At 41.7% G+C, this 16,554-nt stretch overlaps 1 protein-coding gene and 1 long non-coding RNA gene across 8 annotated transcripts in view; one reads left to right on the top strand and one right to left on the bottom strand.

Annotated features, from left to right (window-relative positions):
* Nucleotides 1–16,554, top strand: part of LOC140118736 (uncharacterized) — a 150,615-nt gene that overhangs the window by 80,693 nt on the left and 53,368 nt on the right. The window contains exon 4 of one of the 4 annotated variants that reach the window (XR_011853247.1): nt 3,313–3,464. The exons of the other annotated variants lie outside the window; for them this stretch is intronic. This is a non-coding gene — a long non-coding RNA (uncharacterized lncRNA). Of the gene's footprint in view, nt 1–3,312; nt 3,465–16,554 lie in introns of those variants that run through there. 4 annotated transcript variants of the gene reach the window in all.
* Nucleotides 1–16,554, bottom strand: part of FGR (FGR proto-oncogene, Src family tyrosine kinase) — a 90,694-nt gene that overhangs the window by 39,066 nt on the left and 35,074 nt on the right. For all 4 annotated transcript variants that reach the window (XM_072137008.1, XM_072137010.1, XM_072137009.1 and 1 more), the window contains 5 exons: nt 15,920–16,127; nt 15,661–15,757; nt 10,417–10,515; nt 8,495–8,598; nt 7,101–7,250 (listed from right to left, as the gene is read on the bottom strand). In XM_072137008.1, coding sequence (XP_071993109.1) covers nt 7,101–7,250; nt 8,495–8,598; nt 10,417–10,515; nt 15,661–15,757; nt 15,920–16,127 — 658 coding nt within the window. The remainder of the gene's footprint in view (nt 1–7,100; nt 7,251–8,494; nt 8,599–10,416; nt 10,516–15,660; nt 15,758–15,919; nt 16,128–16,554) is intronic.

The following is a 16,554-nucleotide window of genomic DNA, read 5'->3' as shown; positions in this document are numbered from 1 at the left end:
GGTATATAGAGAGGGATCTTCTCAGAGATTATTGTAATTATTGCGACTATTATTATTATTATGGAGATTATTATTATTATTGAGATGATTATTATTATTTTTTCTATTATTAATAATCGTCTCCATAATAATAAAAATAATAAAATTTATAATAATAATAATAATAGTCTCAATAATTACAATAATAATCTCTGAGAAGATCCCTCTCTATATATCAATGCAGTAAGTCTGTGTCACAGTGTAAATGGCAGATAACATGTCTTAGTTACCAGAAATCCTCAACTCTGTATCACTGGGCTTATAGCTCAGTTAGTTAAGCTCCTGTCTACAGTGCAGAGAGTCCCACGTTCGATTCTCAGCCTGGGCAAAACTTTATGTAATTTAATTAAATAAATAGCTTGTGTCTGGGGAAGCCCTGGAGACCATATATGGACAGAAACTGATCTGACCTGATGAGGTGGTCCCTGCTCTCTCCGCTAAGCCGACACTTCTCTGAAAAGGATTCCCTGCCCGATGTCTGCTCTGGGGAACCCTAGGAGATGCAGTGACCATATATGGACAGATGCTGATCTGACCTGATGACGTGGTCCCTGCTCTCTCTGCTAAGCCGACACTTCTCTGAAAAGGATTCCCTGCCCGATGTCTGTAGAAGCCATTCTGTAAGCCATTCTGTACTGTGAGTTCTGGCTTTCAAAGTATTTACTATGCGAACACAGCAGCGGGACCTGGGGGGAAAATCCGTGACAATCTCATAGCTGCCCGTGATGCGGGGCAGAGGTATGAAAAACGGGAAAGTCCCGTCAAAATTGGGACAGTTGGGAGCTATGCTTAACAGGTTAACTGTCGCGATCGGTACCAGCACCGACCGCGGCAGTGACAGGCGGGTGTTGGCTGTATTATACAGCCGTTACCCGCTGTGTATGGAGAGAGCTCAGCTGGTGAGGGTGCTGGTATCAATGAAAACTGTGACAGAGCAGGGAGTCTAAATCACTAATTACATTTCTGGGTTGGCACTTTGCGAAAATAAGCGGGTCTTGGTTGTACTTTGGGCACTCAGTCTCTCAAAGGTTCGCCATCACTGACTTAGGCCATGGCCGCTTTTACTAAGCAATGCCCCTTTTCCCTTAAGGTCATGCACCTTATTCATACAAGTTCTTAAAGGAAATCTACTATCAAAATCAAGCATGATAAACCAGGGACACTTACTTATCCAAGCACTGTGACTGTGGTAATCTTCTTATATTTGTTAGCGATGGCCCATTCCTTCTAAACTCAACTTTTAATGTTAAGCTAATGAGCCCCTATGTGCTGTAGCTTCACAGGCTGTTACATTGTGAAGGAGCACTTCCACTGTGTAACATTACAGCAGGCAGAAGGAGGAGGAAGTACCGAAGGAGCGAGTAGAGGGTGAGAAAGTGTAACAGCCTGTGAAACCAGAACATAAAGGTACTCTGTCTCATTAGCATAATTTTAAAAGGAAGGAGGCCATGGATAACAAATATAAGAATATTACCACAGTCACGGTGCCTGGATCTATGAGTAAGTGTCCTTGGTTTATCATGCTTGATTTTGATTTTAGATTCTCTTTAAAGTGTCTTAAAAACATGTGGCACAAGGCATACTTGGGCAGCTTTGTGGCACATATTAGGTAGGATTTTCTTGCATTTTACTTACTAAGTTGTGGTGATATATTTGTATTAATGTAAGATTGTGTTCTATTCCCATTCTATTAATAATTCTTATTCTATTCTGTTGGTAGTTGTACAAGTTCATTTACTGTGCTCCATTGTGATGTTAATGTTATGATGATACAATATTATTTGTAGTCATAACTTGCCTATGTTCTAGTCTAACAATGTCACAGTAGCCATTTTTATTATAAATTATGGTTAGTTGGCCTGTAGTTAATTGAAGTCATGTCACAATAGTATCTGTTTTCATTAATGGGGTGTGTTCTATTGTAAAAATATCACAATAGGCTCTGTGATAATAAAAAACACATTTTATCAATTTATTTTACTATAGTTGTCTGAATGAAAAGAAAAAGAAATATAAAATGAAAGACTTCTTTCTACCAAACAAAAAGTAAAGTTTAAAGGTAGATTTATAAACAGTGTCGTGAGGTAGGACAGTGCAGAGTTAGTAAACTTTCACACAGTCAGTATTTTATAAGTATTTTGTGTCAGTGTATGAAGCCAAAACCAGGACAATTATAATAGAAAGCTCTGTATCTCTTTTGATTACGCTGTGGCTTACAAATACAAACAGTGTGACGGTGGCCTAAGGCTACATCCACACAAATGTTGTTTTAGTTGCTGTGCTATCTGTTTCGTTTTTTTCACCGGTGGCACAATAAGACATTGGGGGATATTTATCAGGACCTCTGCGCACCGCCAGTGGCGCAGAGGCCCTGAAATAATCGCAAATGCTAGCTTATTGCTAGCTTTTGCGATTATTTTTCTCAATCCGCCACCTTCACGCCAGTGGGGCGTGAAGGGGCGTGAAGGGGGGGGGCGCGGCCGGCCGAGCGGGGGGCGCGGCCGGATTGCAGTGGGCCGGCGCGGGGCGTTACTGTCCCCGCGCCTGCGCAATCGCTGCTGCCGGCGACTTTTCATACGTGAAAAGTCGCCGGTTGCGTTTTTTTCTACGCCAGGCCCTGAATCGGGCTGCGAATTTGCAGCGGCGGGGCTATCATACGCTGGCGCACGAGCGCCAGCGTATGATAAATATCCCCCATTGATTTCATTGGACCCAGCCACTGATCAGTGAGGAGGTTTTTTGTTGCCTGTGCCTTCTCAAAGAAGACTATGGGAACACAAAACAATACTTTTGCGGATCAGTACAATACAAAAAATTTTTTATACAACATATACATTGTTATAGATTTGGCTGCTACAAAATAATTATAGAACCCTGCCTAGAAAAAAAGACAGAAACCATTGTGGTAGCATGATAACAAAATACAAAGCATTGAATAATTATGGAGGCTACTGTGACATTCTGGCAAAATACTATAATCATGATCACACTTCATTTTTTTCTAGAAATAAAGAATAAAAAGACAACCATTAAAAGAATAGGACTTACATTAGGACCTATAGAATATACACAAACACTACTGTGAAATAATCACCCTTGAACCTGGGCTGTAAAAAAAGATCTGTTAAGTTGATCTGCTAAACAGACAAAACCCAATCAGAACACAGTCTCAAATTGATATTGCCTTCACACTGCAGAATTTATAAAGGAGAGCTAGTCATCAGCTTTTGTCAGTTTATGCTCACAAATGTTTTTTTTTTCTTTTTGCTGAAGGTATGTATTGTTTTGAGGTGGCAGGATGACATCACAGCATATCTTCAGAGCTCAGAAGCAGCATACAACCAAAGTGATGGCAAGAAGCAAATATTCTAAACTGGTGCAAAGGTTTACATATACAATTCTTCAGAGACCGCAGTAGGGACTTTTCTTTCATTCTGGCACACAGTGCAGACATTTTAATGTTCACAATGTACACATTTTTTCGAGGGATTTCCCAGCCTGAACCTCCTATCACTGCACTGAACTCTGCATGTCATTTAAGTCTAGTGATACAAGATTCGGGCAGGGAATTCTCTGCAAACGCATGCAACATTTTTCTTGTGTTGCACTTGCTTGTGGGCAAACGGCCTTTAGGTGCCCACACACGTAGCATATTACATGTGGAATTTACGTGCAATAAATCCGCAGCATAATACACTAGCATTATGACATATGGGATTGATGAAAATCCCATGCATACATTGGGGCACATCCCTGAAGTCTGGCGCGATTCACTAAGATCATGCGTCCAAAATCCTGCTTGTGTCGCTTCCCTGCTGAGGTCCGCCGAAGTGCACCTTCTTCTTCTCGGTGTATGTGAGTGCATGTCTTGCAGCACAATTTGAATTTAAATCCCACGCTTAGTCCGAATCAGTCCAGTTGTCCGACGGCCACGGCCACCGTTTTGTGTCGCATGAAAGTCGGCGAAATCCGATCGCGTGCGCCAAAAACCCCTGTTAAATGCAGCGCTAATCGAAAATAGTTGTGAAACCCAATGGAAATGCGGTATACAGACCCTTAGTAAATGTGCCCCGTTGTGAAGCATGTCATTTAATTATCATGGTGTAGGAATCTACCTTTTGTATGCAAATATTAAGCTCCACCTTGAGTAGCCTTTCTGAACCATATGAACCATACCTGCTTTCAGCTTTAAAAACTGCATCAGAAAATCTGAACACGTGGACACACCCTTTGGGGCATATTTATCAGGGCCTCTGCGCCACGTTGCTGGCACTTGTGACTATTTTGCCCCACCACTATTTCTCCACCACAATCACACCACTGAGCCCTGAAGGGTAATGAGGGGGGGGGAAGGGGGTGCGGCCAGCCCTTCATTTCTGTCCCCGCGCCAACGCACTTGCAGTTGCCGGCGAACTTTTCATATGTGAAAAGTTGCTGGCTGCGTTTTTTTCTATGCTAGGCCCTGCTCGACCCTTAGTAAATGTGCCTTACACAGTCTATGCACAAAGGGGCACATTTATTATGTTGTTTGCTCCTGTTTTTTTGGCGTGGACTGCCATGTTTTTCTTTATGTGCTGGTCCCGCAAATTTACTCATTTTCTGATGAATGTGGAGGGTCATTTCAGACATTGGGGCACATTTACTTACCCGTCCCTGGCGCGTTCCCTGATGTGCATTGTCCGACCGGAATGCTCTGTGCCGTGGTCACTAAGATTGTGCGCCTAAAATCAGGTCCGCCGGAGTTCACCTTCTTCTTCCTGGTGTATGTAAGTACTTGTTCTTGAGACACAATTTGAAAGTTAAATCCCGTGCTCAGTCTGGATCAGTCGAATCGTCCGACGGCGTGTCCCCCAATTCCTGTCGCATGAAAGACAGCACGTCTGCGACAAAATCCGTTCGCGTGCGCAACAATCCCCGGCTAAATACCTGTCCCAGCCATGCAATCCCCGAAAACGTCAGAATATCCGACGAAAATAAATAAGCCCCATTGTCTGCCATGCACCAAATTATTAAGCCCAACACAATCTAAATTCACAGTCTAATAAACCATACAATTTGTATGTCAAAAAATGGACCTCGCAGCACAAAAAATAAATGAGCCCCAAAATCTTGTGCTTTCTCTTTGTCTCTCAATTTGGGCGCAGCATTTGGTTCCTACACTTTTTTGCACCTAGCAACATTTACACCCCTTCCTGAAAGTGAACTGTCTTAACTAAAGCCCATTTTTTGTTTTACGGTGTGCCAAATACATTAAGGCAATATAAGATCACAGACCTAGCCAGGTAAGACAATGGGGTACATGTATCATAGTTTTTTCTTTCTGTTTAGAATTTTTGAGACATTTGGCAGCTCTTTTTTGCGCCTTATGTATGATCATTTCTTTTTACTTGTGATACATGTTCAGTTTTTCCTATCCTGGCAGGCGCAAATTTTGTCTTCTTTTTGAGACTTTTTGTTGCAAATATCTCAAATCCAAATGGACACAAGCCATGTGAGGGGGTTATATACAGGAGTGGACACAAGCCAAGTGAGGGGATTATATACAGGAGTGGACATAAGCCATGTGAGGGGGTTATATGCAGCAGTGGACACAAGCCACGTGAGGGGGTTATATGCAAGAGTGGACACTACTGTAAATTTTTGACTTGAGGTTGTGTCCTGCATTTTTAAGTGCTCTAGTCACACTCCAGGGAGATGACGACACATGAGGCTGCACACACATGGTGTTAAGGTTGAGGTCACACGTTGCATTTTGATAGCATTTTAATTGCATTTGAAACACATTACAACAGCTGAGTAGAGCTGATTTACCTTATTACATTACTGTTAACATTTGTGTTTACAAAACGCATAGTAAACGAGGTGTAAAAGTATGCGTTAATGTCATATCTACATTGCGTTTTGTAAACGCAAATGTTAACAGTAATGTAATTAGGCAAATCACCTCTCCTCAGCTGTTGTAATGTGTTTCAAAACCCAATCAAAACACAACATGTAACCTCACCCTTAGAAGTAACCAATACATTTAAAAAAAATGTAAATGCAAAAATTTATGAATTTACAAAAAACAGGTTACTATGCTAAAGCATGTGAAATAATCCCAATTTACATGTTAAATCCATGAAAAAATTCTTCCCTTTGCACCTGCCCTAGACCAGGTGCAGATTTGCGCCTAGAAAGTTGCAAAAATAAGCAAAAAAAGTGATGCATAAGTGAAAAGTCAAGTGAAAACTTTTAAAACTACAGCAAAATTTGCAGTGAAAAGTTGCAAAAACAACAAAAGTTGCAAAAATTAGACAATTTGACTAGCAGAAATAAAAAGACATGTCCCCCAATGAGAACCAATGAAACTGCAATACCATTTACATCCACAAGATGTCAACATCATCCCATCACACATTTGCTGTATTATGTAAACTATATTTCCGTAAATTTTCAACATATTGTCATAAATGATTTTGCTTGTAAAAGTAAAGCGGTGCATAGATTTAAGTGATACAGACATAGGTATAAAATGACAAGCTGTAAGCACAGGTATATTCTAAATGAAAGCAGGAATTTTCTCGTTTGCTTGTTTAAACAAATATCTTAAAAACATCTTTACCTTTTCTCTTATTTTTTCTATACTACATTATAAATGTATGTGTCAAAGCCTGAGCTCCTATCTGCCTGTGTCTTTATTGTGCTCCATTGATGTCAGTCCTTGTAAACACCCGCATGACGGAGAAGAACAATGGAAGCCTCTAAAGCGGATCTAAAATAACCTCAGCATCCCATAAATTTTGCTTGGTGACTGAAGTTTGCACCTTTTTTTAATAACTAACTATTCTTGGCTTTACGTCTCATACATTTATGTTGCTGGATAAAGACCAGCACTAAAAATGTAGCTCATGGTATCTGAGCTTTTAACCCTTAGATGTGATGGTCGTCAATAGAGAAACTTTAGTGATCTACACATCTTAAATCCCTGTGTGAAGGGACATTCCCCTACAAATGATGTCACACAAATGTTGAATACGTTTCCATATGTGTTGCAAAGTGTATCTAGAAGCTTTTCATACCTGTGTAATGTTGGACAAGCTCTTGCACACTGTCAAACTGAACTCGTGTTGTAATGTAAAAGCCGCCATTGTCAATCTTGCGGATCTTATAATGTTTGACATGATCTCCTTTGTTATTATCCCAGTCACGAATAGAGAGTGAGTATGCACCTAATAGAAACGGCAAAAGAAAAATGAAAGAAAATCTCCCGGAGGGGGTGTAGTTATATAGACTTCTGGGGTAATTCTTATATTAGCCAGTGTGCATTCGAGAGAATTCTATGCAGCAACTCAATACTATCCCTTGTTACGTCAAATCCCTTCTCACCAACTGAGCACCTCTGATGAGTCACCCCCAAAATAAAGGGGTTAGATGAAACGCATTAGGTGTGACTATTTATTTGGTGAGGTGCTGGATACAGTATACACAATTGAATCTGAGCTCGAATAACAGATCACCATCCTTGTGTTATTGGATCATTTGTAATTGTTTATACTATTAGTCCTTTCTAGTTTGTTAGTGCTAGTGTATCACATGTGACTTATTGCTATACCTCTGCACAGAATTGTGTTACTTCCAATATACTGGTCACATCTTCAATAACTTGCCTGCATTTTGATTGTGGTCTTGGGCCGTTAACACAGCGAGCCCTTCTTTATCATGCATATCCATTATATAAAATTAGTTTCAAGTATTTTCATTTAGGCAGTTCTTTTATTTAAAAAAAAAATGTGAATATGAATCAATACATACATGTTATATATGTTTATAAAATAAATCTAACCAGACATACGTGACAGGAGTGTTCTTATAGTGTATATTTGCAATGTGTACTAAAAAGCAGAGTAGTCTGTCATTACATAAACTGTTATGTATTTTTCTTGGATTGTGGTGGCAGTTCTGTAGGCATAGAGCTATGTACTACTGTGTAATATTCTCAGGGAATAGCAATTTAATATATAAATTACTAAAGTAACAATTTATTGTATTGACTACAGATATGACCAAAGATTAGAAAAATTCTTAACATTGCCATTTTCTGCATTTACATTGAAAAATTATCACTGTTAAAATGTCAAATGGTTTGTGTCCTAAAAGCAATAACTATGTGTTACAGTACGTTACAGTATGGTTTCCACACTGCCTAAATATGACTCAGTATTCACACACAGGAAATATTTCAGCATTATATTAATAACTTTTCCCTACAGACGTAGGCGCTGTCTTTTGCGCCCACAGTCATGAGACAGGCACTGGAAGACAGATAATGATGCGTCATGTAACCTAACTAGCATAATGAAACTTCTATTATGGATTCACATTGGATAAATTATAGATCATGCATTTAAATGCTTTCCATGAGTTTACAGAACTCCTGATCCTTCCCATTCCTTATATTAAATCCAGATCTTACCCTTTGTAGTTTCACTTTCCCTGATCAGGAAACTTCCATGAATATTCCCTTCACCCAGAAGCTGCCTTTCTGCATCCTTTCTACCAAGTTTACCAAAATACCATCTGTATGAATAAAGATATGAAAATAGTGTAATGTAGTTACAGAGTAAATCCAGACAAGAAGAAGGCACAACATTGCACCAGTTAGAGCCAGATCATAGAAATATGTTGATACTTTTATGGGTACAACAAAAGATTTGTGGCCACTGTAAATGGGTGTGTGGCCTAAGTTGTGGTTAAAGTAGACAGTCTTAAACTATACCAGATTTATCATTTGCCATCAGGCGCTTTACTAAATTTACTGATTCAGCATACAGTGGGCGATATTTATCAGGGCTTGGATGTCTGAAATGAAGTGTGTGTTGTGGCGCGTATAGGGACATTATAAGACTATGTTGTCTAACTGTGTCTTACTTTAAGACACTTTTGATACAACTGCCCCATTACTTTACACACTTTTGAAAAATCTTCCCTCTATGAGTGTAAATACTGTCTAGAATACCTGATGGTGCATAACATTTAGGCTTGATTCACACGGCCGTTGGGGGACGTATATATGTCTGACGTATATACGTTGTATGTAGGTCGGTATGGTGCTGCACATGTGCGGAACTGTACCGTTCCATACACGGGGAAAAGATAGGACATGTCCTATCTTTCCCCGGAATATGGCGCTGTGCGCCATGTTTCTCTATGGAGAGGGACGGGGGTGAGCAGTGACCACCCTCTCCTCCTCTCCCGGGTGCGACATGTGCCCGCTGTGCTACGGTATGGCGGGCATATGTTCATGTGAATTTAGGCTTAAATGAAACCTACCACTTAAAGTGGTAGGTGTAAGAAGGCAATACTGAGCACCAGCTCAGGGTGAGCTGGTGCCAGAGCTTATTTTTGTTAGTGTTTTAAACCGCTGTATCGCTTGCGGCTACATAAGAAGTGAAGGAGAGCCGCGCACACTGTCGTGCGCATGGTGCGCCAATCATGTACCTCCGTGCGCCGAAGCAACTTCGGACATAAAATTTAAAAAGTGTTTTAAACCGCAATACAGCGGTTTAAAACGCTAACAAAAATAAGCTCCAGCACCAGCTCACCCTGAGCTGGTGCTCGGTATTGCCTTCTTACACCTACCACTTCAAGTGACTGTCGCGATCCAGTGGTACGTTCTCAGTGGAGGATTCGCGTCTTCCGGTGATTCACTAAGGTAGTGCGTCCGATGGCCACTAGGTGTCGCTACTGCGCTGAATTCCGTCGGAGTTCACTGAAGTTCACCGTCCTACCCTGGATGCAGGTAAGTGCGTATCAAGCAACACTTTTTTAAAAAAAAATATGACGATTTTTCCGTCTGGTTTTCTTACGGCCACGCCCACCAGATTTCCGTTGCGTGCATGCTGGCGCCGATGATCGCGTGCGCCAAAATCCCAGGGCAATTCAGGGAAAATCGGCGTAAATCGGAAACGCAATGGAAAACCGCGATTCTGGCCCTTAGTAAATGACCCCCTATGTCTTTGTAACTCATTCACTCTATGGGCACATATCGATACTACTACCCCTATCCTATATACGTACGCACAGCTTAGAAGTAAAAAAATGTGACCACTGGCACAAAGCCAATAATAAATTCACCCTGTTGTGTGTGTTTAAATTCAGTGTTTCCAAAAAGGCACATTTTTGGAAGCCTTGAAAAAATAAAACACAATAAAACTTGCTGTGGCATTGTGTGTTTTTCAACACACCATTTTTTACCATCTTCAAACATGCCTGCACAGATCTAAGGGAGAGGGGACGATTAAGAAAAAATTATTTCATTAGTTGGGATGATTCTCTCGTCTCAACGGAGGATTAGCCCTATAGGTGGATCTTTTCAAAATTAACTATTAAACTCACTCTTCCGCTTGGATTGAATTTGCTGGAGCCACATAGTTACTGGGAATGAATCCTATTTTTCCAGAACGCAGTGAACGGGCCTCCCACCAGTCACCCTCACTGTAGATAAAAAGAGATGCATTAAAGGGGTATTCCCTTGAAGACAGGATTCTTAATATATACTCAGGATAACAAATGAACATATTCTCTAATTTACTGTTATTAACAAAAATACAGCATTTCACAGATATAATTCCAAACTGTCTCTATCAGTCCTGGTATACAATTTCGATTGTCCTGATATACAACTGTGAATCTTCTGATTTTTATGGTTGAGCAGGACATATTCTTCTCATGAACTGAACTGAGACACAATCCCAGCACAAAACCCTGTTAAATAGCAGTCAAAGCTGCGCAAATCCCAAAAACGGCATACAGTCCGATGAAAGTGAGCAGCGCGACCCTGAGTAAATAAGCCCCTATATCTTCTGTGATGTTGCTCTAACTACTGATAACAGCCAAATGTTCAGGTCTTCACAATCGTAAAATCAGCAGAGAAAAAAAAGTTGTCACTGTCACTCACCATTAGCATGCTTAAAACATCTTTCACTTTATTTCACATTGTTAAAAGACATGCAATTTTCACAGAGAGGGGGTACACAGCAGGGAGCACATGTATAGGGACGAGTCATTTCGTGCAATCCTTAGTGCTTCATCTTGCCTCAGAAATTGATATTTTTGTGTAAGTAAAAGTTATACAATTTCCAATATACTTTCTGTATCAAATCCTCACTGTTTTCTAGATCTCTGCTTGCTGTGATTCTATACAAAGCTTTTAAGTTTCATCCAGTGGATAGAAATCTGCAGGTACATCTGCAGGTGCATGTCCATTGCAAAACCATGGAAAGATTTCTATCCACTGGAATTTAACATAGAAGCTTTCTATAGAAGGGCAACAAGCAGAGATCTAGAAAAACATGAGGAATTGATACTGAAAGTATATTGAAAAATTTTATAACTTTTCATAACACCAACCATATCAATTATTTACTAGAAGTGGCCAACCCGTTTAAAGAAAACCTTAAAGAGGACCTTTCTTACTAGCCCCTAAGGTCGCTGACATATCAGTCCAAGTATCTGACCATTATATTCTTCTCCACTCTCTGAGAGGAGGTGCTGGAATGGAGAAGTTAAACACATTGTTACAGTGATAAAAACGCAACCTGTGAAGACAGCTTTATGTTTCTGGTTGTGTTCACACATTGCATTTAAATTGAATTAATACAAAGCTAATGTATATACATAAAAAGGGTGTCAAAGCTGTGTTAACAGAATATTGACAGAATGTGCACTCAACAGGTAAACATTGCCTCTAGATGGGCATAGAGAGATCACATTGTGCATGTTGACAGCAGCTTTTCTAAAAATTCCTGCCACTGATGGACCGCATCAAAGAAGATTAGAATAACAACCCCCCCCCCCCCCTCCAGCACCTCCTATGTGACAGTGAAGATTATTAGAAAGGCTATATAAAGGAATATATAAGAGACTGTAACTGGTATCTTGGCAAATTTGGGAGCAAGAAAGAAATTTCAAAGTGTTTCAGAATCTGTGTAGCAGCCCTAACATTATCACATGTTTATCACCATGTGTGAGGGGGTGGGGTGAAATGTCCTCTTTAAAGGCCATGCTCGACTGGGGATTCTGGGAAGGAAAAATGCAAATCTGTTTTCCAGGATGGGATAAAGAAAACTTTGCCTCCAAGCTACAAGCACTCTTTACATTAGACATGACTTTCAAGAAGCCAAATGATATTATGTAGGATAATAGCATAACCAGTATATCCAAATTGACTGGCTTAAAAAATGATGCAAATACACCAGGAATTTGCCAGATTTCTAATAATCTAGTTTTATCATTCAGCATCAGCTTGTCTAGTCATATTCTGTAATGTCATAATTTGAGACACCCTTTTTATAAATATACTGTTTTAACTACCCTGCACCTCTTTTATCAAGGGTTTAACCCTTTCAGGATGTAGCCAGTCTATAACTTAAAGGGAAAAGGGAACCTGTCAGCAGAAATTGACCTATAAATAACTAGCAGTATGTTAAAAAGCAGCTGAACACCTTCCAGATCATGTTTCATGACCCAATGTCAATGGTTGTATAAAGTCAAGAAGGAGGAGATTTTAACAGGATCTGAGGAAGTGAACCTCCTGGACCACCGCAGATGATGACACAAGCCGACACCTGGGACCGGAATCTAAGTAACACCCAGTTTTCACCAGAGCCCACTGCAAAGCAGGTTGTACATGTTGCGGGGTGGTACCACTTGGTCGTTCCACAGGTGCGACTTATTCGTGGTGGCAGCCAAGCAGGGCCGGCTCCAGGTTTTAGTGGGCCCCTGGGCGACAGAGCCCTAGTGGGCCCCTTTATGGGCAGCCCTCCAGTAGTCACACTGCCCCCCCATCCCTGTGTACACATTCCTCCCCTCCCCCTGTATACACACTGCCCCCCCTCCTCCTGTATACACACTGCCCCCCCTCCTGTATACACACTGCCCTCCTCCTCCTGTATACACACTGCCCCCCTCCTGTATACACACTGCCCCCTCCTCCTGTATACACACTGCCCCCTGTATACACACTGCCCCCCTCCTGTATACACACTGCCCCCTGTATACACACTGCCCCCCTACTCATGTATACACACTGCCCTACTCCTGTATATACACTGCCCCCTCCTGTATACACACTGCCCCCTCCTGTATACACACTGCCTCCTGTATACACACTGCCGCCTCCTCCTGTATACACACTGCCCCCCTCCTCCTGTATACACACTACCCCCTTCCTGTATACACACTGCCCCCCTCCTCCTGTATACACACTGCCGCCCCTCCTGTATACACACTGCTCCCCCTCCTGTATACACACTGCCCCCCTCCTCCTGTATACACACTGCCTCTTGTATACACACTGCCCCCCTCCTCCTGTATACACACTGCCCTCCTCCTGTATACACACTGCCCCTCTCCTGTATACACACTGCCCCCTGTATACACACTGCCCCCCTCCTCCTGTATACACACTGCCCCCCTCCTCCTGTATACACACTGCCCCCCTCCTGTATACACACTGCCCCCCTCCCTGGCCCCTGTCATGTCTCCCCCTCACCTGATGCAGCTCTCTCCGTGTGGTCACTGCTTTCCCCAGCAGCTCATGTGACCATGACATCATCAAAGGTCCTTCAGCCTTCAGCCTCCGGGGAAAGCAGTGAGTGCAAATGCTCTCATCGCGATGAGAGAGGAAAGGAATCTCCCAGGCAGCGGGGCAGATGTCCTGCTGACCCAGGGAGATCCGGGGGTCCGAGTGGGCCCCTCCAGTACCCCGGGGCAGGTTGAGGTACAGAGTCGGCAGGCAATACCGTGGTCGGGGACAGGCTGGATGTCAAAACAGGCGGCAAAAGTTCAGGGTCAGAGACAGAGCAGGAGGTCAGGGCGAGGTCAGGAACAAGTCCGGGGTCACAACGGGAGTTCAATACACAGGTCACAGATAACAGCTTTCTCAAAGGCATAAAGCACAAAGATCCGTCAGGATGTGTGGGGAGAGGCTGGATTAAATAGAATTCTGGGTAAGGTCAGTGCCAGTTAACATGCCTATTGGACTTAACGTATATTGTCAGATAAGTTTTTCAAGATTGGAGCATGCAGTCTGACTCCTGCCATCTGATGGTAGATATTATAATGACAAATATTGCTCAGGAACAGTGGGTTCTGGAGGGAAAGGTTCTTCTACACTACAATTAGCAGAGTGACGCCTATTAAAGGGGTTTTCCCACGAAAGAAAATTCTCACATTTCAATCCCATAGTGATGTTTACATAATAAAGATAATTTTTAGCCCCTTACTTTACAATTTACTTTAGTTTTATTGCAGTTTTAGCCCCTATCACTCTCTATGGTTCTCAGTGCAAAATCCCAGGGTGTGGGCGGGGACTCTCTAAGCAGACAAGACACATTATAATCCATCTAGTTAGATGAATTAGGTTAGATTATCAGGGTACATGTGTATATACACTTTTATCTGGCTTCTGACATTGTACTAACGCACTCACACATAGAGAGAGGGATGAGACAGATCAGAGATGCATGAAATGATTACACAGAGGCTGATAGACCAGTACACTGTTGCACCCTGGCTCTGCTACATCTCACAGCTATGTGCCTGCCTTCCCCTTCCCCTGCATCATTTATCTCCTTATAGCTTGTAGTTTGCAGCTTGTCTCTTCTCACAATCTCCTGCCAGGAAGTGAATCATTGTATGTGTTTGTGAGCTCTGTGCTAGGACTGCAGGGGGCGTGGCTACAGGCACAAGACACAGAAATCTCATCCGCACAGTCTCACACTAAAATACAAGATGACGCCCGACCCTAAGTGAGAAGTTACGGAGTCGGATCTAGGGGCAACTGAAATTTACTGCAGGACTGATATAGACAGGTTGGACTGATAGAGGTTGGTGTGCTGAGTACATATAAGAAACTTGTCTTTGTGGGAATACCCCTTTAAAGGATTAAAGTAGTTGATACAGGTAGTGAACGTGACATGTGCAGAGAGTATCAATACACCACCTACAAATTACGATAAAAAAGGAACATATTAAATGCTTACTTTCACTTTAATGGAAACCCAGCACTTCCGATGGTGGGTATAAGCAGCAAATGCCATGCACCAGCTCAGGGCGAGCTGGTGCCGGCACTTACTTTCGTTATGTTTTTAAACTGATATAAAGCATTTAAACGCTTTATTAATCTTTATATACAAGTACCTTCTTGCACCGTGGTCCGCGCTCGGTGCACCATGCGCGCTACCACTTCCTATTTAGGTGCACAAAGTGGTCGCGCGCATGGTGCGCCGAGCGCGTACCACGGTGCGGTGCAGCCACTTCGTATATAAAGCGTTTAAACGCTTTATATCGGTTTAAAAAAATAACAAAAGTAAGTGCCGGCACCAGCCAGCTCACCCTGAGCTGGTGCACGGCATTTGCTGCTTATACCAACCATCGGAAGTGGTGGGTTTCCTTTAAGTGTCAATGGTGTATAAAATTCTGTATAACTAATAATCATTATTTGTAAAAAAAAAAAAAAAAAAAAACATATAGGACATCATTTCTTAAGTCTATACACAAATATTATTGTGTAACAGAAAGTGACAATGTGAAAAATCTTTTAATCATTTTTGTTTTAAAAATTCTCTAGTTACATACGAATTGTTTATAATATGGAATCTATCCCCTTTCGCAAAGGTTAGGTCATCTTCTGTCCGAGCTTCATAATCATACAGGGCCACAAAGGTTGTTGCTCCTAAGAGAAGGTGAAGAAGAGAAATATTTCAGTAATGATGGCGAGTGGATATTTCCACATCATCAAACAGAGTGTCTACTTCACATTCTAAAAATGAGCTACTCTGCTGCCCGTGTTAGCACATTACTTTTAGTTAAAGAAGTCTCCCTTTATTCACCTTACCTGAGGATCCAGTGACACCTATTCCCCTCTGTCCTCCACCCAAGAAGGGTCCTCCGACTACACATATTGATTTGCTAGGAGAAATGCCAATGTTTTGGTTGTGGAATGTTGTTTGAAGGTCTGGGTGATGGCATTGGCTTGAAAGGTTCTCTGCATTTTCATCCCCTGCATTTTCTTCTTTCTTTTTGCACTGTGCACAACCCATTACCTGTAGAGATGACAGTGAGCAACTTTCCTGTTGGACCCTTTAAGAGGCCAGGTTCAGGCAAGTGATAATATGACAACTGAAGGCCCAATTTTTTTTAATCAAGTTTTTATATTCATCATACTGTTTAAGAATATTTGATGACTTTTTAAACATTTTTATGCACATACCACCATCTTAAAGAAATCCTTAAAGAAAATCTACCATCACAATCCAGCATGATAAACCAGGGAAAGTTACCCATAGATCCAGACACAGTGTCTGTGGTAATCATGTTCTATTTGCTATCCATGGCCTCCTTCCTGCAAAAGATCAACTATTAAAATAATGCTAATGAGTCTGAGGGGCTCTGATGGGTGTTTCCAGGTCCCCTCAGTGATGTCTTTTAAAAGTCTATTACAATCAGCAGAGAAGATCTCCCCTCCCCCTG

The sequence above is a fragment of the Engystomops pustulosus genome, chromosome 2 (genome assembly GCF_040894005.1).
Source record: "Engystomops pustulosus chromosome 2, aEngPut4.maternal, whole genome shotgun sequence".
Taxonomy (NCBI): Eukaryota; Metazoa; Chordata; class Amphibia; order Anura; family Leptodactylidae; genus Engystomops; species Engystomops pustulosus.
Note: the sequence above shows the minus strand (reverse complement) of the source record. Positions and strands in the feature narration are given on the sequence as shown.